Source organism: Hyperolius riggenbachi, chromosome 1 (assembly GCF_040937935.1).
Source record: "Hyperolius riggenbachi isolate aHypRig1 chromosome 1, aHypRig1.pri, whole genome shotgun sequence".
Taxonomy (NCBI): domain Eukaryota; kingdom Metazoa; phylum Chordata; class Amphibia; order Anura; family Hyperoliidae; genus Hyperolius; species Hyperolius riggenbachi.
The window spans coordinates 369430627-369452262 of NC_090646.1; the positions used below are offsets into that span (position 1 = coordinate 369430627).

A 21636-nucleotide genomic window follows, 5' to 3' on the forward strand; every position below is an offset into this window, starting at 1 on the left:
AGGGGTTTTCTCCTTATGTAACAGAGTCTTTCACATTTCAGCGATCCTCCCTTTCATTCGCCAATAGCTTTATATAGCTATAATATATTATTATCTATGTCATTTTTTGTTCGCCACCAGTTAGGCTTTCTTTGGGTGGTATGTTTTACTAAGAATTATTCAATTCTAATTGCATTTTAAAACAGGAATAATAAGAAAAAAAATTCTCAGTTTTCGGCTGCTATAGTTTTAAAATGTGCTTCTATGAATAAAACCCACACATTTTATTTGCCCATTTGTCCCAGTTATTAAACGGTTTAAAATGGGTCTCCAATACTAAAGTAATAAATTATTATGTTAGGAACGCCACTTTTTTTGTACTGTGTATGGCATGAGGGCATAATACTGTTTGCATATACGGGGTTGTAATTAGAGACAGATGCAAAACTGAAAAAAATGCACCTTTATTTCCAAATAAAATATTGTCGCCATACATTGTACAAGGGACATAATTTAAACATTGTAACAACCGGGAAAAATAAAACATGTGGGTTTTATTTACAGTAGCATGTTTTCTTTTAATATATGGTAAACTGAACAGAGGCGCCAAAAGGATAAAAACAATATTTAAAATTGCTTAGGAGGCAGTGGTGGACTTGCCTCCCTCAAACAGACACAAAAAAACTGTGTAGTTAAACACCAGTAAATGTATTGGTACACTTCAGGAAACAGGTTTCGCAGGTCTATACCCGCTTCATCAGGTAATGGAGGTAGGAGTACACAGCAGAATGTCAGAATCGCACCTGGCGCCTTTATTTTAAAACTAGAATGTCGTTTTATTTTAAAACTAGAATGGCCAAAAACTGAGAAATAATGATTTTTTTTCAATGTTTTTTCCTTATTCTGGTTAAAATACATTTGGAATAAAGAAAAATCTTAGCATAATGTACCACCAAAAGAAAGCCTAATGGGTGGCAAAAAAAACCCCCCAAGATATAGATCATTTGTTGTGACAAGTAGTAATAAAGTGATTGGTGAATGAAAGGTAGGAGTGCAGACAGGTGAAAATTGCTTTGGTCTGTTAAGGGAAAATCCCCTTGGGGGTTAAGTAGTTAAATGGCAAACTATAGTTCCTCATGAAAGAAATATTTATTTTCCCCAAACCCATAAAGTATATAATACAGACTTAACATATCTGCAAAACTATACTACCTAAGGCTATACATTTTCCACATAGAATAATTTGACTAGAAAATGTAACTTACTTTCCTCAGCTGCACTATATATTGTCCCTGGAAGCTTAGGATGAGGGTCAGCAGTCTTTGCTGCTATAACCACATTGGCACCATCCCTTGCAGCTTTAAGGGCTATGGCTTTTCCAATACCACGGCTGGCACCAGTAATGAAGAGCGTGCAACCAGCAAGTCTCCTGCAATACAAAACAACTTCATAACATCAGCTAATATATTGCACAATTTTATATACTTTACTAGGACTGTGCCAAATGAACTCCTACAGAATGCCATACATCAGAATGAGCCTGTGTATCATTTTTTCCTCCTGTATCTTTATTTTCATCAGTGATATTGCCTATTTGACTCAGACCACACTAAGGCCCAGTGCACACCGAGCGGTTTTTGGAGCGATCCGCCGGCCGCATCCGCCTCTAAAAACGCTTGTCTAATGTATTGCAATGGGATGGTGCACACCGGCGGTTTGCGGTTTTTGCCAAGCCGCAAACGCGCCTCCTGCTGCGCGTTTGCGGTTTTCGGAAGAGTTTCGTCCTCAATGTAAAGTATAGGAAAAATGCAAACCGCTCTGAAAACGCTAGTTCAGAGCGGTTTGCCAGGCATTTTTGTTACAGTAGCTGTTCAGTAACAGCTTTTACTGTAACAATATGTGTAATCTGCTACACAAAAACGCACGCAAAACCGCTAGGTATGTTTAGAAAACCTGAATCTCTCTGAAATCAGCTCCCAAAACCGCTAGCGTATTGCGGATCTGCTAGCGGTTTTGGTGTGCACTGGGCCTAACATGGTGGTAAGCATTACCCGATACTAACCTAACACACAGACAGTACCTAAACGTAATTCAAAAAAAAAAAAAAAAAAAAAATGCACTTTTTTTTGCCAATATGAAGATAGAATTATTTCCTCCAATGCAATGTGGTCCAGGGCCACTTAAAGTGAACCAGAGGAGAAAATAAATGAAAGGGATAAATATATTTATCATTCTACTCCACAAAAAAAAAAAAAAAAAAAAAAAAAAAAAAAAAAACTAACTATCCCAGGGTTTACTTTTATATTTAAACATTTAGGCTGCATTTCCACTTGTGCGGTATCGCCGGGAAATCACCGCAGATGAAATCGCATGCGGGTGTGATTTTGCATGCGTTTTTTCCCGCGATTTCGCATAGGGTAGTAGGTGGGCGATTTTAACCATGTCACTGCCTGTGTAAATTAACATTACCTCCTATGCGAAATCGCATGCGAAATCGCGGGGAAAAACACATGCCAAAACCGCATGTGATTTCCCTATTAGATACATTGTATGCGATTCGCTTAGCGGTGTGCGGGGAGCGAATTCTGACGGCTCTGCCGTGCAAATTTTCTCCGCACACAAAAACGCTCCGCACAACGCACAAGTTGAAACAGGCCCATTCACTTGTATTGGCTGTGCGAATCCGCATGCGGACAACGCATGCGGATTCGCTATAGTGGAAATGAGCCCTTAGAAGTAGGTTGAATGTTTCACTGTCTCTAATCAGTGGCAGCCTATTAAGTGTCCCAGAGTGAAAATACATAAACTATTGACCTTGTCCCATATCCCCACTGTCCTCAGAAGTTTATTCTGCCAAGAAAACTTTTATGTCTGTAATTTACTTATCAGTAATGTCTACTATATTCCCCAACAAGGTACCAACAAGACAGAAGCTGTCAATTTTTTTGTACTGTACATACACATTTATCTCATGTCACCTCTGGTACACTTTAACAGTCCAAAGCATGTGACAGAGCACTCCCCCCCCCCCCCCCCCAAGAAAGTCTGCACAATTCAAAAGTGCAAAAAACATACTCGTCAGGAACAAGGGGCGAGGGGGATACCCCTGTCACCATGCCCAAAAAAGGTGGCTACTAATTATATCCACAAATGTGAGGATTAGCCAGCGGTGGGATAGAAATGGATGATTTACAATTAGATCTAAGGTTTGGAATAAATAGAACTTACGGTACTTATTCCTGCACAATTTTAAATGCAAAACGAAAGCTTGTCTTGCTACTCCTCACCATAATTCTGTCACAATTGTTGTAATATTCTGTTGTGGTCTTATTTAAATCTTGACTTAAGGCCCCCCAACAACCAATTCACATGCTACCATACCACAATACTTAAGAGTGAGCCCTCACATAGCATTTTAAATATACCTTGTCTAGGGTTTGCTATTGGTCATTTGAACTGATCAATAAAACCTTCCTGTAGAGTCAGCTCAGAAATCCAAACGAGATTTAGGCCCTGTTCAGAGGTGGGCATTGCAGTGCGACAAAACGGACACTATGCAGTGTTCACAGTGTGCCCAAGTGAATCTAACCACCACTGCGTGCATTCAGTGCATTACTACAAATTGGGCGCGTTAACAGTGACTGTGAAGCATAAATTGAATTGCCTGTATGCAATCTGCGTAAAGTTTACAGTGAGACTTTTCCATTTTGTTGTGCTCTTGCAATGCCCACTGTGAACGTAATGATGCTCTGTTGCTAGGAATTCCTGTATAGCCATGGGGTGTTAAAAAAAAAAAAAAAAAAAAAAAAAAAATGGGAGCCCTAGCTTACAGCATCACTGAATTTACTGCCAGGACTTCTCATTGGTTCACTGCACTGTAATGATTCTCACTGGTGTAGATCAGTAGAGAGAAAATGATACATAGTGCTGAAGAAAGCAATAGAAATTTGCAATCACAAGCCAAATCTTTTAATATTAAAGAACAGCATTTGCAGGAGCATCACACCAGCAATGACAAAAACAGCATACATGTTTACAAAGAAACAAACAAAACTTTTATGAGTTTGGCAGTTTGAAAATAAGCCAGGAAAGCTTGTCCAGGGCATTTAAAAATATCAGGTTGCAAGTAGGAAGTGTCAGAAGACAAGATGGCTCCAGGGCATAAAAGAAACAGCAGGCCAGTTTAGAATACTTTATGAAAAGCTCTACAGTGTAAAAATCAATGGATTTCAAAGTGGGTTGGGGGGTAGATGGAGATATTAATAAAGCAGTTTGGCTTGCCAAAAAATGTTGAAAGAGGCAAAGTATTTACAAGCAACAATATGAAATAAATTCCTCTCCAGTCTCAAAAAAATGCTAGGGCCTGCCAGCCTAACTACAAATCATTTGAGGGACTGGTAAGCTGTTTTTGTTAGAACCTTCAATGCTATAGCCAGCAATAGCTGCAACTCTGGTGAGCTACAGTATTACAGGCCTGCATCATCTTGATCCATAAAGATTGAAAGGATCCACAAATGTGACAAACATGATCCCATTCCACTGTTCAGCAATGATCTAAAAAATCTTTTGTAAAATACAAAGCAGAATTTCAATCCATATACCCAAGTTGATTGACCCAACTTTCAAAAATGATCAGGTTGAGTTTGCCCCCAGGAAGAGAGGCCCAGGGAATAAAATATAAGGCCATTAATAAGCAATATTTGCTTGCTCTGCAATTGAAAGGACTTGTATAGTCAGCCAACAAAGCCTTTGACAAACTAGAGTGGAACAATATGAACAGTGTATTATTTTATAAAGGTCTAATGTAGGGGATGAGGTTATGGATATCCCTACTATGCAGCAATTGAAGCATGAAAGCAACAGTAAATGGTACCCTGTCGATCACGTTCAAATTAAAAATGGCACAAGACAGTGGTATCTCATCACAACGATAATTTTATTTTGGCCTTAGGACTATTCTGAATGCACTCATGCAGATCTAGAATATAAAAGGGTAGTAAAAAGGGAACGGTGTATAACATAGCCGCTTTCAGAAATGACCTTGTATTATTCCTGAAACAACTACCGTATTTTTCGGACTATAAGACGCACTTTTTCTCCCCCAAAAGTGGGGAGAAAAAGTACCTGCGTCTTATAGTCCGAATGTCCGAATGTAAGCTACCCTGGTGCTTGTTTCCGTATGGTTAAATAGGTCCTAAGCGAGCGAGTGCTGTCCAGAGCGGCATAGCAGCAGCCGCTGTAACTATGCACACTAATTGTCCTTTGATCTTAATCTCCTCCCCCCTCAGCGTGCCCCGCAGCAGTGCTTTCCACAATGTTTACATGTGACACAGGAGAAGCCGATCGTTATCAGCACAGCTAGTCCATTGATCTCACCCAGAAGCCGTCACCTCTAATGCTGGTCCTTTAAACTTGCCCAGAATACGCCGCGCGCCGTCATCTCCAATGCTCGTCCTTTGATCTCACCCAGAAGCCGTCACCCGCTGTTAGCTCTAATGCCCGAAGCCGTCACCCGCCATTATCACTGTCGATCCTTTAAACTTGCCCAGAATACGCCGCCCGCCATCCTTGGATCTTGTCCAGCGTCAGACCCCATTAGCGCGATCCATGCTGACAGGCAATGCAGCCGCTACAGCGGCAGAGTCCTAAGGCTTCCGTACTACCCTGTTTACGTACGTCACCCCATGACCCGACGCACGTGCGACACAGGTCATTAGAGGGCGCCAGTAAACAGTAAACAGTATGACAAAATTCATATCTTTTTTGATGAATATAATAGAAACTAAAAATTGCAGCAGCAATCAAATAGCACCAAAAAAAAAAAAAAAAAAAAAAAAAAAAAAGCTGTATTAGTGACAACAAAAGGAGGAAAAATTCATTTAGGTGGTAGGTTGTATGACCGAGCAATAAACCGTTAAAGATGCAGTGGTCTGAATGGAAAAAAAGGCTCTGGTCCTTAACCTATTTTGGTTCCTGGACGTAGTTTCTACGTCCAGGAACCATGCGCGCTACCGCGCGCCCGATCGTGTGCACGCGCACTCCCGGCCGCGGATTCGGTAGCCAAGGAATCAATGTATCGGGCTATGGAGCCCGATCATTGATTCCTCTCCCCCGCTGAAAAAGCGACAGCTTCTCTCGGAAGCTGAGCTTTTTCTGGCCGTCTCCTTCCCGATGCGTCACTGTAAGCGCGTGCTACGCTTAGAGTGACGTCATGTAAACAAACTCATGGCCGCCATCTTGTGGCCAAAAAGTAATACTACACCTGAAAAACAAAAACCAAAAAGAATTAACACACATTTACATTATAAATCTTTTGTTTACCTCCAACCCTCCCAAAAGTACCCAAATAAAATGTTTAGTATAAAAACAAAAAAACATTACAATAAAAAAAAAACAAAAAAACATTACAATATTTACCTAAGGGTCTAAACTTTTTAAATATCAATGTAAAGATGAAATATTTCTATTTTTTTTTATTTTAAACTTGTAAATAGTGATCGATGCAAAATGGAAAAAATGCACCTTTATTTCCAAATAAAATATTGTCGCCATACATTGTGATAGGGACATAATTTTAACGGTGTAATAACCGGGACATATGGACAAATACAATACGCGAGTTTTAATTATGGAGGCATGTATTATTTTAAAACTATAATGGCTGAAAACTGAGAAATAATGAATTTTTCCATATTTTTCTTATTCTTCCTGTTAAAATGCATTTACAGTAAAGTGGCTCTTAGCAAAATGTACCCCCCAAAGAAAGCCTAATTGGTGGCAGAAAAAACAAGATATAGATCAGTGCATTGTGATAAGTAGTGATAAAGTTATAGGCTAATGAATGGGAGGTGAACATTTCTCACGTGAAAACGACGGAACCTGAATGGGTTAAGGGGTTTTATGACTGCAGTCCTTAAGTGGTTAAGGGGCGAAAAGACTGTGGTCATTGAGTGGTTAAGCTAGGTTTCCACTTGTGCGCTGTGTCAGATTTTTCTCTCAAAAAAAATGTGCATTGATTTGTCAACTAATGGTAGTAAATGGGGCTGTTTCCATTCAATGTAAATTTTCGTACGCATGGGAGAAAAAAAAAAAAAAAAAAAAAAAAAAAAAAGGAGGTTCTGCATCATTTTTTCAGACATCACCTACAATGCTTCTGCATCATTTTTTTCAGACATCCCCTACAATGCTTTGTATAGGCAACACAAATTTTCGCTTTATTTGCGTGAAAATTCGCATTAGACCCAGGGTTACAAGAAGCACCAGTCATGACTAAGCTGTTACTAGGAAGATTAGGTTTAGTTGTATTTAACTGATGTGAATTTTCGCATACGAAAATTCGCATAAAAACACATAAAAATTTACATGCAAAATTTTCACTAAACAGAAATATATATACGATTTTTTGCAGGCGAAAATGTCATGCTACAGTGAAAACGTAGCCTTAAGGACTATCAGAGGAGAGAAGAGAAAGGAGACGAGGAAGCTAGCAAAATAGCATCTGACACAGATTACTTACAACAGATAAATGAACATAAAGTGTAAAAATTCTAATAAAGCAGTGGGGGAAAGTAAGCCAAATGTATCACAGCGGGAATTCAAGAAGTAAGAGGGGAACAGAGGATAGATGACTGGAAATTCGCTGAGAGACTGGTTGATGCAGGGGAAATGGACCAGACCAGGCAGCAAAAAGGTGGCCAGGGGATAGTAGAGAAGGAAAGGAAGAGCTGTGAATAGAAGTTAAGGAAACCATAATACTGTAGTTTGTGGGAAGCAGACCGAGCTGTAACAGCTGGCAGCAGAGCCATGCAGGAAATACAGAAGTGCAGATGACACATGTAATCACCATAGATGACACATATAATCACTTTGTAACCTGTATTAATAGCAACATGCTAAATGTACCAAAACACATGTTCACTGTCATATTATTATGCATTTATTTAAAATTGACATTTACCACTGCATTTCATAAAGTACATCAAGCACTATGTCCCTCGGAGGTGTACACAATATAATCCCTACTATAGTCATAGTCTAATGTCCCTGTTGTAGGAAGAATTTGGACAAAACCAAATATAAGTAGGTTCTGTAATTTGGGAGGAAGCCCCACTGCCCACTGCATGATGCGCACAGCAGATTGTGTCTGAATTTCACCAAGACTTACAGTAATGCTACACACATGGGTCAGTAACAGCCTGCTCCGACACGTCGTTGAACAAATCTATATCAACACTGTGTAAAAATTAGTCATTGCTTCCACCACCATACACATTCACTCATGATTACAATTCAGCAGATATCTAATCAAAATTGATTGACCGCTACCATTGTATCACTTGATGCAGTACAATGGAGTGCAACCACCAATCCCCCACTACTTGACGTTTAGGCTCCTTCCACACTTCAGTCTGTTGCAATGTGATTCTTCTGCAATCACAACACAACGCTCCTGGAAGGCTGCACCGGATGATAACAGTGCAACCATACAGTGAGGCATACAATAAATAAATAAATAAAATGCCTCACTTACATGGTAAATAAATAAGAGCATCACAAGCATTTTAAGTCTTGCAGTTTTCCATGCGTTTTCATTTAAAACGCCATGTCAATGCATACCAGCATTGACATGCAGGGGCGTAGCAATAGGGGGTGCAGAGGTAGCGACCGCATCGGGGCCCTTGGGCCAGAGGGGCCCCGAAGGGCCCTCCCTCAACCACAGTATTAGCTCTCTATTGGTCCTGTGCTCATAATAATCACTTCTATAGATACTTTGAATAGTAGTAATCATTAACAAACGGTTCCTCATCCCCTTCTTGCACCTCTGACACTGTAGTTGTCTTAGGCAGGTTTTGGTGCGCCGTATCAATTGTTATGTACAGAGTGCTTGGGGGGCCCCAATGTAAAACTTGCATCGGGGCCCACAGCACCTTAGCTACGCCACTGTTGACATGGTTAAAAAAATCGCATAGCACAAAACACGAGCGATTCCATATGAAAATCCACAAACAAACAAAACCGCATGGGGATTTGTTCACATGTTTTTCGCATCAAAATTGCGCGGTAGTGGAAACGGGCACTTAATATGTACGTAAGGATGGTGGGGGCAACAGATCTGAGCAAGATCTAATCATGAGCAGATTAGGCATATGGCACTTGTCACAAAAATGCATGCATGTACTGCCAACATTAGTTGTTATTTGTAACAAGTGAGTTATATACACTGGCATACTGATAAATAGCACAATCAGTAGTTGTGCTATTTACCAGCATACTTGTTCAGTATGACCTACATGTGCAGATACTTTAGCACTTTCTGCTGGCTTACCCGGAGTTCGGCAGCATGGTGGCAGAAAACCGTCTTCCAAAGCACAAAAGTCTGCAGTAAGAACTTGCTGCTGTAGCACGCCTCGCGATCTGAAAGTCAAAGCAGGAGGAGTTATAGGGATAACTATCGATGTACTACTGTATAACTATGCACCTTACCCCGTACTCCCAAGATCACGGGCAACGTCAAGTTATAAAACACACACAGAGCAAAGGTCAAAGCATTAGCACGTCATTCTGTGCAGACGGTACACCGGCGGGCGGCGGCACAGAAATAAAGCTGGTACAGTGACCTGTAACTGTTCTCTGCACAGCTTTACCTTTGCACCAGACAAGAAATGCTGCACCATGACCGGTCACCTACAATCACACCCTGAGGTCTGTAGGCGGGGCTGCGCAGTGTCGCTTCCTAGCCAATCACCAATCCCTGTTCTTTTGTATATTAGCGTCTGATTGGTGCAGTGTGTATCTGAAAATGAGGGTTGGAACGCTTGTACTGCTGCTGCGCTCCACTTGTAGTGTCCTGTCCTGTCCTCTGTAGGAAATACAAGTAATAAGTGTAGCACTCAAGTGTTGCCTTTCCTTACCGAAAGTGTTTCTCTACCGTCTAATCTTTTCACGTCTTTTTATTTAAGTGGTTGCGTTCATCAAGTAGAATTATCACACGGAAATAACTATTTGGCTGCTCATGGCGTTAAAACAGAAGCTATCATCTAGTCACCGTTTTTATCTGAGAGGGGAAAAGACAAAAGTGTAACGTAATATGGTTGTGTAATGGACAGTAATCTCCCCATGCTGCACTATGGTCCTAGGACTGTTTCTCAGTTGGATCACCACCTGCATGTATGGTCTCCAAATTAAATGTTTGCTGGGGCTTCCTACAAGTATTTTGATTTAAAGCGCGTGATTTGGGCACTAATGGTACTTTGGTGAAATAGGCACTGCATAGTCCCCAATGTTAGTTGTGGCGCCTGATAATTTTTGTTGTTAGGTGGGGTGGGTATTGGCAGGGTTTTTTTTTAGCAGCATAGGCAGTGGGGGGTCAGTGTTAGGCATGGATAGAAGGAGGGTGCAAGTGAGAATAGGGTTAGGTTTAGCATAAATATTTAACATATTTTGCAATTGTATTACCCATTAAAGAATGGTGGAATATTGGCAATTTTACAAATCTACTAGCGATATCTGTGGCACCTTTTTTGCGTGTACGTATTGTAGTTTGCTTCCACATCTCAAAACCATACTGTCAAGTTCATTGTTTATCACAAGATTTGAACTTAGAATTTGGTAGGAATCTGTGAACCCCTCCCCTTCTATTGTGTCACCACCCCTTCCCTTTAGATTGGAAGCCTTTGGCTTGGCCCTCCCTCCTTGTGTATTTATTCTACTTGATCGTGCAATCTGCACATAGAATAGGGTGAACTTGCATTATTGGGACTACTACTCCAGTGCATGATCTGTCATTCTGGGCCGTATTCTATTCAAGATGATAAGTAGCTTGCAGATGATGCCGAGCTACTTATCACCTTTCTATCGCACGAGAATTACTGGCAAATCCTATTGCTGATTTCCTTTGCGCGATGGCCGATTATTAGGGAGCATTACTCAGGCGAGAGCCTGAGTGATGCTACCATGTTACAGGCGATAGGGAGCGAGGCTTTACCCTGTAGTGCTGTCCTTCAGCACCACGACCTGCTCCCCAAAGATGCGCACGCACATCCGCTGAACATCGCCGCTATCTTCCGCTGATGTATCTGGTGGTCTCCTTTAATAAGGAGACCCCCAGAACTCCCTGTCGGGTCGCCTCAGATCCCTGAAGCCCCCCGCAGCTGTGCCGGTCTCCCTCTAGTAAACAGCATACCGCTGCAAGTGCTTCTGAGTAATTGCAGTGTATCTGTCACTGTAATTGCTGTGTATCCAAGCCCCGGCAAAGCATCTTGGACGCTCCCACTGGGGCTCCCCATTGGTCCACTGTATGAACCAACGAAATAGTCACTTCCTGTCTGAGTCAGGACTGAGTCAGCCACTTACATACCTGATATTTAACTCTTTCAGGCAGAGAAAGAAACAAAGGAACTCAGCATAGTTATTTGTGTGTTAGGCACTGTACATACACATGTCTATCTCATCATGTCACATGTCACTTCGGGTATCCTTTAAAGGGACACTTAAAGAGACACTAAAGCGGAAAAAAAATATTATATAATGAATTGGTTGTATAGTACGGATAATTACTAGAACATTAGTAGCAAAGAAAATATTCTCCTATTTTTATTTTCAGTTATATAGTGTTTTTTTAAAACATTACATCATTCTCTAATATTTGCAGTTTAAACACTACTCAGCATTCTAAATTATTTTACAGAGCAGGCCAGTGAACTATTGAACCGTTCTGTGCAGAGAAACATAAGATACAGTGACTGACAGTTGAGATAACAAGCTTCAGAAGTCAGAGTTCTCTTCGACTTTGAAAGTCGTGGAGCTCAATGGCTCTTTTGCATAGTTAACAACTGGAGTTTCTTAACTCTTCCTGTGCCTTCAGAGTCACTCACAGAGCCTGCGGTCCCCCGCCACGAGCTAGTTTCAATTTCGCTGACGGCCGACAGGCCTGGCCACGGGTATACTTCATGTTCCCTTCCTCAGTAGCCTCCTGCACAGGTGCAGGACGCTATTGCGGACGGGAACGCGAATAAAAATACGCGTGGCCAGGCCTGTCGGCGAAATTGAAACTAGCTGGCGGCGGGGGACCGGAGGCTCCATGAGTGACTGCAAGGGCACAGGACGGCTGCAGGGAGCTGTTAGAAGCCCCAGGTGAGTAAAACTGATTTTTTTTATTCCTGGCTTAAAGGAATACTTTAGGGGGTCAGGGGAAAATGAGTTGAAGTTACCCGGGACTTCTAATGGTCCCCCGCAGGCATTCTGTGCCCGCACAGCCACTCACCGATGCTCCGGCCCCACCTCCAGTTCACTTCTGGAATTTCAGACTTTAAAGTCTGAAAACCACTGTGCCTGCGTTGCCGTGTCCTCAATCCCGTTGATGTCACCGGGAGCGTACTGTGCAGGCCCAGACCATACCGGACCTGCACAGTATGCTCCTGGTGACATCAGTGGGAGCGAGGACTCGGCAACGCAGGCACAGTGGTTTTCAGACTTTAACCTCCTTAGCGGTAACCCCGTGTGTGACACGGGGTAAGCCGCCAGGGGTTGCCGCTCAGGCCCTGCTGGGCCGATTTTAATAATTTTTTTTTTGCTGGACGCAGCTAGCACTTTGCTAGCTGCGCCAGCACCCCTATCGCCGCCGCCGCGCGCCCGATCGCCGCTATCCGGTGCGGCGCGCGCCCCCCCCCCCCCCCAGACCCCTGCGCTGCCTGGCAAATCAGTGCCAGGCAGCGCCAAGGGGTGGATCGGGTCTCCCAATGACGTCGCCGACGTCGGTGACGTCATCCCGCCCCGTCGCCATGGCGACGGGGGAAGCCCTCCAGGAAATCCCGTTCTTTGAACGGGATTTCCTGATCGGAGATCGCCGAAGGCGATCGAAGCGGGCGGGGGGATGCCGCTGAGCAGCGGCTATCATGTAGCGAGCCCTGGGCTCGCTACATGATTTAAAAAAATTTTTTTTAAAAAAACTGCTGCACTGCCCCCTGGCGGTATTTTTCATACCGCCAAGGGGGTTAAAGTCTGAAATTCCAGAAGTGAACCGGAGGCGGGGCCGGAGCACCGGGGAGTGGCTGCACGGGCACAGGATGTCTGTGGGGGACCATTAGAAGCCCCGGGTAAGCTCAACTCATTTTCCCCCGACCCCCCTACAGTATTCCTTTGAGTGTCCCTTTAAGGTACACATAGAATTGCTGATTTTTTTCATTCAATATATGGCCGATTCAATTGTTTGATCAAATGTGCCAGAAATCAATGCCGCAAACCGTTCGTGAACAATTTTGGCCGGAACAATCGATTCGGTCGATCACACCAGATGGAATATTTTTCTCAATTAGGGTGAGCCAGAAGCACGTCGCTAGCGCCGTTCAATTTCAAGCCAACCAACACAGCACCCATGAGGAAGCTCCGTCACCCATGTCCACCGGAGCTTCATGTGTCTTAAAAATCTATTGAAAATCTATGTGTAGTGTGTGGAGGGATTCTATCGTATAGATCCCTCTCTGATCAGATAATGATCTGAGAGGGCTTTATCTGATGACCACATCGACCAGTGTATGGCCACCATAACTCTTTAGGGTCCATAAAAACAAGATCTCTGCAGCAATGCTCTGGAATAGGAAATTACACACTATCAGACACAGGCTGGAATAACTAGTCTGCGACCTGTCCACAAAGGAGCCACTTGCTAGCAAAGAAAGTTTTGTTTTTCCCCAAATAGCAAATGCTGGCATGTGCGGTTTTGTGCATTTGCGCTCTTACACGTTGCATAACTGCTCGATCCCGAGTAGTTGAAATGGATGGAAACGCAATCACAGCATGATTCCTATTGGAAAAGAGCCATAAGGCTCTATTTCCACTAAGCCTGAATACGAGAGGGGAAATGCTGCCTATCTACCTAGCGCCGCTTAATGTCATTTCGCCAAATCTTTAAGCTCTCAAACCTTCACGTGCGGCACATTGCATGCTAAATGCATAGCACGGTCGTGCTATGCTTTAGCACGGCTTTGTGAATCAAGGCCAATGATTTGTACGTGTAGTACAGCTAAGAAATAAAACATTAGGAGCAGAGACATCTAATATTGTTTCCAGTATAGGAGGAGTTAAGAAACGCCTGTTGTTATCTATGCAAAAGAGCCATTGAGCTCCACGACTTTCAAAGTCGCAGAGAGCTCTGTCTCTGAAGCTTATAATCTCAAGTGTCAGTCGCTGTATTGTTTTTTTTCTCTGCAGAGGACAGTTCACCTGCCTGCTCTGTAAAATCATTTAGAATGCTGAGTAGTGTGTAAACTGCAAATATTAGATAATGATGCAATGTTATAAAAAAAAACTATAAAACTGAAAATAAAAATATGAGAATATTTTCTTTGCTACTAATGCTCTAGTAATTATCCGTACTACACATACAATTCATTATATCATTATTTTTTTTCGCTTTAGTGTCTCTTTAAGAGGATGTTTAACCACTTGAGGACCCACCCTTTACCCCCCCCTTAAGGACCAGCGCTGTTTTTGGTGATCTGTGCTGGGTGGGCTCTGCAGCCCCCAGCACAGATCAGGGTGTATGCTGAGCGATCAGATCGCCCCCCTTTTCTCCCCCCTATGGGGATGATGTGCAGGGGGGGTCTGATCGCTCCTGCTGGCTGTATTGTTGCGGGGGGGCACCTCAAAGCCCCCCTCCGCGGCGAAATTCCGCTTCTCCCTCTCCTACCTTGCCCCCTGGTGATCGGGGCTGCACAGGACGCTATCCGTCCTGTGCAGCCTGTGACAGGACGTCCCCTGTCACATGGTGGCGATCCCCGGCCGCTGATTGGCCGGGGATCGCCGATCTGCCTTACGGCGCTGCTGCGCAGCAGCGCTGTACAATGTAAACAAAGGAGACATACGTCTCCTACGTTTACATTTAGTCTGCGAGCCGCAATCAGCGGCTCGCAGGCTATTCACGGAGACCCGCTCCGTGATCTGACAGGAAACGGCCGCTCGCACGAGCGGCCTTTCCTGATTAATTAGGGAGGCACCTGGCGACGCAGAACTGCGTCGCTGGTCCTCCAGCTACCACTTTGCCGCCGCACGGTATGAGTGTGCGGTCGGCAAGTGGTTAAGAACTGGATCCCAGGACCTGAAAATCAAAAATCAGTCATACGGTCAAGCTTTTGAAAGGTTGGATCGTTAATGGGCACTTTCAGGTAAGCACAGAGATATGTTCATGATGGATCCACATAGCTCTATTTGTTGTCCATTTTTCTACTTGTTGCTCCCCCCTCATAATTACTCCTTAAAAATGTGACTTCTCAAAAATATTAATTTTCAAGGCAAGTTTTCTGTAATGTTTCCTCCTATCACCCTCCCATTGCTCCTCTTTCCCACCTGATGCACTCCCTTAAGGGTGGGTAAGGGGAGGATGATGGGAGGGAACATTACCGCAAAGCTGCCCCTTCCCATCTGAAAATTTTACTTTAGCGAAGTCACATTTTTTAAGGTGTGATTACGGGGATAAGGGGGGATGAGGAGAGGAATGGACAACACACAGAGGTCTGTGGATCTAGTATGAACACACCTCTGTGATCACCTTAGGTAGCTTTGCCTCGGGTCAGGTGTATCTTAATCTGTGATATGTTTCAAGACTATAACCTGTAACATTGTAAATGTTTCTGGCAAATTCAGTACACAGCTTTTATCTTATGTTATATATTTGCAAGGTGCACTTTAATACAGTAGAAAAATAATTCAAACACCTTGTCATATACTGGAGCCAAATAACAAACCGCCTCAATCGTGCAGGCAGTTGTGTATCAGACTTCAGTCTTGTAAATGGACAAAATGTTGTTTCATTACAGACCTCAAATAATTGGTTATTCAATGAAGCAAGCTTAGTTTAATTCTTTCTGCATGTTGCTTTAGCAGACCTCATATTAAGAAGTGCGATAATCTCTTTTTTGATCTGACACGCTGTCCAACTGTTACGAAGAGCTGGATGCGGAGACTGTTGACTGCCCCACTGCGTTTATGGACCACCCAAGCGCAGAGTCTAAGTGACCACGGGTCTTCACCCACAACCCCTTGAGGGGGAAGCAGGACCACAACCCCTTGAGGGGGAAGTGAAACTTCGCTGCCTAGTGCCCACCAGGTTGCGCTTAGGTAAATCCCACAGAGGGTTGGAAAACAGATGGTACTGCAGAGGTAGCGAGCAGTAAGACAGGTACCGGAGCTGGAGACAGGAACGTAGTCGGGGTCACAAGCCAAGGTCGGGGCAGGCGGATATCAATCAGAGTTGAGGTCACAAGCAGAGATCAGGGCAGGCTGCAGACAAGCGGAGTCAATAACGAGCTGAGGTCAGGACAGGCGGCAATATAAACGTGAGTCAGGAACAGGCTTAAGGTCGGCAACAGGTAAACACAAATCAATACAAGGCTCCAGCGGCTACTGGCACCAAGCTGATCAGAAGAAACAGCACTGGCCACCTCCAGCAGCTCACTTAAATACTGAATTCAAAATTGGCGCCGAAAGACGCGCCCTGCGCGTGTGCGCATGTGCGTACGCATGCGCGCTGACGCGAACGCTTGTGCGCGTGCGATTGGTGCAACGGCTCCCAGGAACACGCCCAACTGTCATAAAAGACAGAGCATGATTGCGCGTGCGTAGATGTGTGTGCACGCGACCGCTGCAGACAGGTATTGTAACATTGCCCCTCCCCCACGGGCAACCTCCGGGTGCCCTTAGGAGCCGGCTTACATGGAAATTTACGGTGAAAATTCTTAATTAACTTAGGAGCATGAATCCCAGTAGCAGGTTCCCACGAATTCTCCTCCACCCCATACCCTTTCCATTTTATCAAATAGAACATTCGACCAGCTTTCATCTTAGAATCTAAAATATCCTCGACTTCAAACTCCTCACAACCATCCACCAGGCCCGGTGGCGGAGGAGGAGACTGAGGATTGGAACAGGAACCCTGAAAATGCAATTTTAAACAAGATACATGAAAGACTGGATGAACCTTTAAAGTATCAGGTAATACTAGTTCAACAGCCACAGGGTTAATAATCCTTTTAACAGGATAAGGCCCAATAAATCTAGGTCCAAGCTTTATTGATGGGCCCCGCAACCTCAGATTACATGTAGATAACCAAACCAGATCTCCCGCTCTAAACGAAGGAGATTCCCTCCTGGATTTGACAGCAATCCTCTTCGTTCTAACCTGAGTCTGAGACAGAACGTTAGCAATATTTTTGATATTATCTTTCAAAAACAACAAACTATCCTGAAGTGAACAGAAGATTCAGGAAATAAATTGGGCAGAGAAGTGGGATGAAACCCATAATTGGCAAAAAATGGTGATTGCTTAGTTGCAGAGTGAGTGGAATTATTATATGCAAATTCAGCAGTAGACAGCAGGGAAGACCAATCCTCTTGCGAGGCAGAAGTAAAACACCTCAGGTATAGTTCCAGAGTCTGGTTGGTTCTCTCCGTCTGGCCATTAGACTGAGGATGATAGCCAGAGGAGAGAGACACATGAATATCCAAACATCTGCACAATTCCTTCCACAATTTAGAAGTAAATTGTACCCCTCTATCTGATACAATATCATCTGGTACCCCATGTAACCTAACAATTTCTTTAATAAATACTTCAGCTGTTTCTAGAGCAGTAGGAGTGCCCTTCATGGGAACAAAATTGTTCATCTTAGTCAGATGATCTACCACTACTAAAATGGAGGTAAACCCCTGAGAGGAAGGTAGCTCTACAATGAAATCTAGTGAGATCATACCCCAGGGGCGGGAGGGAATGGGTAAGGGTTTGAGCAGACCCCAAGGTTTCTCCCTAGATGATTTAGAACGAGCACAGACAGAACAGGATGACACATACTGTTTACAATCTTGGAACATATTGGGCCACCAGAAATTTCTTAATAAAAGTTCATGGGTTTTAGAAATGCCAAAATGACCCGAAAGTAAACTGTCATGACAGTGGCCTAGCACAGCAGTCTTGGCCTGATCGGGTACAAAAATATTGTCTTTATGCAAGAAGAAACATTCCTTATAGGTAAGAGCTAGTTTCCTGCAAGGTTTAACACTGCTAGAGGCTTCTTTGATGGTATTTAACAGATCAGCCTGTAGTAATAGGAAGCAGTTTGAGGAGAGGATAGTTTCAGATTTGTCTTGCATAATCTCTTCCGAATACATTCTGGATAATGCATCAGCTTTAATGTTTCTGGAGCCTGGTTGGTAAGTGATATGTAGGTCGAATCTGGAAAAGAACAAGGCCCATCGGGCTTGTCGTGGTTTGAGACGCTTGGCAGAACGAAGATATTCTAGATTCTTATGGTCGGTAAGAACAAGAACAGGATTATTGGCCCCTTCTAACAAATATCGCCACTCCTCCAGAGCTGCTTTGATGGACAACAGTTCTCTGTCAGCAATGTCATAGTTTCTTTCAGCTGGTAATAATTTGCGGGGGGGAAAAAAGCAACAGGATGCAGTACAGCTTTTGGATCATTACGTTGAGACAGGATTGCCCCAATAGCATTTTCAGAAGCATCAACTTCTAATACAAGAGGTAAAGCAGGATCAGGATGAGTCAGAACAGGAGCAGAGGTGAATTTATCTTTCAGTCTTACAAAGGCTTCTTGAGCTTCTTGGTTCCAACAGAACGGTAAATTAACTTTGGTACGTTGAGTCAGAGGGGATACAATAGCAGAGAAGTTCTTAATGAATCTTCGATAGAAGTTTGCAAAACCTATGACCCTCTGGACGCCTTTACGGTCGATGGGGACTGGCCAGTCCAAAATGGCAGATACTTTTTTAGGGTCCATAGACACCCCTTCATCAGAAATGACAAGTCCCAAAAAATGTACAGATGTCTGTTCAAACACACACTTCTCTGGTTTGGCATAGAGACCATGAGTGCGTAGACGAGCCAACACACGCCTGACATGTTGTCTATGCTCAGAAATATCTTGGGAAAATATAAGAATGTCATCAAGATAAACAACAATAAATTGGTCGATAATGTCTCTAAAGATATCATTGATGAAATGTTGGAACGTGGCAGGAGCATTACAGAGTCCAAAAGGCATTATAAGATATTCAAAATGACCGTATCTGGTTTGAAAGGCAGTCTTCCATTCATCGCCCTCTCGGATGCGAATCAGATTGTATGCTCCTAGAAGGTCTAATTTGGAGAGGATTCGAGCAGAACGGAGGCGTTGGAAAATTTCAGGAAAAAGTGTTAAAGGGTAACGGTTCTTAATGGTTATTTTGTTGAGTTCTCTGTAGTCTACGCAAGGACGGTGTGATCTTTTTTCTCCACAAAGAATATACCGGCACCAGCAGGAGAGGTGGAGTGATGGATAAAACCCTTTTGAAGATGTTCATCAATATATGCTTTTAGCGTGGCTTGCTCTGGTTCAGTTAATGGGTAAATTCGTCCAAACGGGATCTTAGCTCCGGCAAGAAGATCAACTGGACAGTCATAAATTCTGTGAGGCGGTAATACATCAGCTCCCTTCTTATCAAACACATCAGCAAAGTCTCTATAACTTTCAGGAACAAATTCCAGAATCTCCTGTTTTAGACACATCACAGCAGAGGAAGGAGATAAACAAGCCTGTAAGCAGTAGCGTGAATGGAAGGAAATCTTGCCGGAAAGCCAGTTAATCCTAGGATTGTGTGCTTGTAACCATGGCATACCCAGGATAACAGGGTATAACGGAGAAGTGATCAGATCGAAGATGATATATTCGGAATGGGAGGATGGCATGGTAATCAAGGTAGGAAAAGTCTCTTGTGTAATAGGCCCATCTTTGATCTTCGAACCGTCTGCCAAGCAGATGGTTAACGACTTGGATTTACTTCTCAGAGGGAGTTGTAATTGATGAGCCAAGGTGGAATCAATAAAACAACTACAAGCTACAGAGTCTATTATAGCTTCAACTTCTAAGGTTTTTCTTGGCGCCTGCAACGACAGAGTGAGAGATACATAAGAACCGGAAGCAGGCAAAGGACACTCTAGAACTGAAGATGAAGACTGTTCCTCACCTATGGGTCTGACAGGGCAGTTGCAGAGAAAGTGACCAGAGGCCCCACAATAAAGGCAAAGATTAGCCTGGCGTCTTCGTTGACATTCTTCGTTAGTGAGAGCAGGACGTGCCAGACCTATCTGCATGGGCTCAGGTTCATCAGCAGAAGCTGCAGCAGAAGCAGGAATTTCAGGTGACAGAGGACTGGAGGTCAAATAAGAGCTACCTGGTCCCCATGTCGATCTGGATAACCAGAGACACCAGTTTGTTAAGGGTAGCTGGAATGCCGACTCTAGCTAGTTCATCCTTCAACAGGCCCGACAAACCGAGGCAGAATTGATGTTTGAGTGCAGCTTCGTTCCACTCGGTGTCAACACTGTATCTTTGGAAGTCCGCTACATAGTCCTCGACTGGTCTCTTTCCTTGTACAAGATTGCATAAGGCAGATTCAGCGGAAGCGGCTTGACGGGGATCATCATAGACCTCAGCTAGGGCCTTGAACAAAGAGTCAGTGTTGGCCAGATGAGGGCTTTGTTGGTCTCTCAGACGGAGGGCCCAGGCCTGTGGCTCATCTTGTAGCAGTGAGATGATAGTGCCCACCCTAACTGTTTCATCGGAGAAGCTCCGTGGCTTGAGGGAGAAGTACAGCGGGCATGTGTCAGGAATATAGCAGCTAGTTATGAGGCTGATGATGTAAGGATAACAGGAACATATTTCTATCATTTTTCTAATCTGCTGTGTTATTTCAAAGGTGTAGATATGCCAGGCTAGATTCCTGGACTTTCAAGTTATACTCACAATGTTCACAAATCAAAAAGGCGTGTCAGCGGGCTGCCAGCCGCTACAGTTCAGTGGAGGATGATGCGCTGTGGCCAGCAGCGCAGGTCCCGATCGTCTGGGCTCCGTCTCACTGGTAGTGGGCGTGGCTTGACCCTCAACACGCGTACGACGTCATTACGCGTTTCGGCGCTCTGCGCCTTCGTCAGATGACGGCGTACGCTACACGGCACAGGGATATAGGCCTCCCCCAAGCGTTGCCATAGCAGCCGGGGAAGCCGTGGAAAACTTTATTTAAACGCACAGTACCCGCATACTAGCAATCCTGTAATGTCGGACTTGCGTGTATTGTTAAAACAGCGCATCATCCTCCATAATTATAAAGGGGATTTGCGCACAGATCGATTTCCATATGAGGAAAGCAACACAGTTAAATCAACAACAAGTGTTCAATAAATAACACATATGGGATAAACATATTATATGAAGAAATGAGAAAAAATCTATACACATATATATATCCTAAAAGTTATTAAATTATAAGTAAAACTTAAAAATAAAACATGAAAATAAAATTACATGAGGATAAAAGTAAACATAAAAATGAAATACTGTCAAATACTTTAAATACATTAAATACATGGCAGAATTTGTGACCATTCATCAATAAGATAGGGCACAAATGATGCACCATTAGTGGGCTTCTGTATTTTACCCATTACAGGGTGCCTAAAAAGAAGGCTATTATACACGTATCTAATACCGTGGGCAGGTGCACTGGGTCCAAATCATACTCTAAGGGGGCTCCAAAAGCTGGGAAAACGCAAAAGAAGGCGAACCTAAACGTGAAGAACCTTCATTGAAGGCATAGTCACTGGATAAAAAC

General features: G+C 43.5%; 1 protein-coding gene across 1 annotated transcript in view; it reads right to left on the reverse strand.

Moving 5' to 3' along the window:
- HSDL2 (hydroxysteroid dehydrogenase like 2) overlaps window positions 1-9725 on the reverse strand; it is a 92088-nt gene extending 82363 nt beyond the window's left edge. The window contains exons 1-3 of the mRNA XM_068234297.1: window positions 9624-9725; window positions 9305-9393; window positions 1245-1408 (exon numbers count right to left, since the gene is read on the reverse strand). Coding sequence (XP_068090398.1) covers window positions 1245-1408; window positions 9305-9393; window positions 9624-9653 — 283 coding nt within the window. The 5' untranslated portion in view covers window positions 9654-9725. The remainder of the gene's footprint in view (window positions 1-1244; window positions 1409-9304; window positions 9394-9623) is intronic.
- Window positions 9726-21636: the final 11911 nt, after the last annotated feature.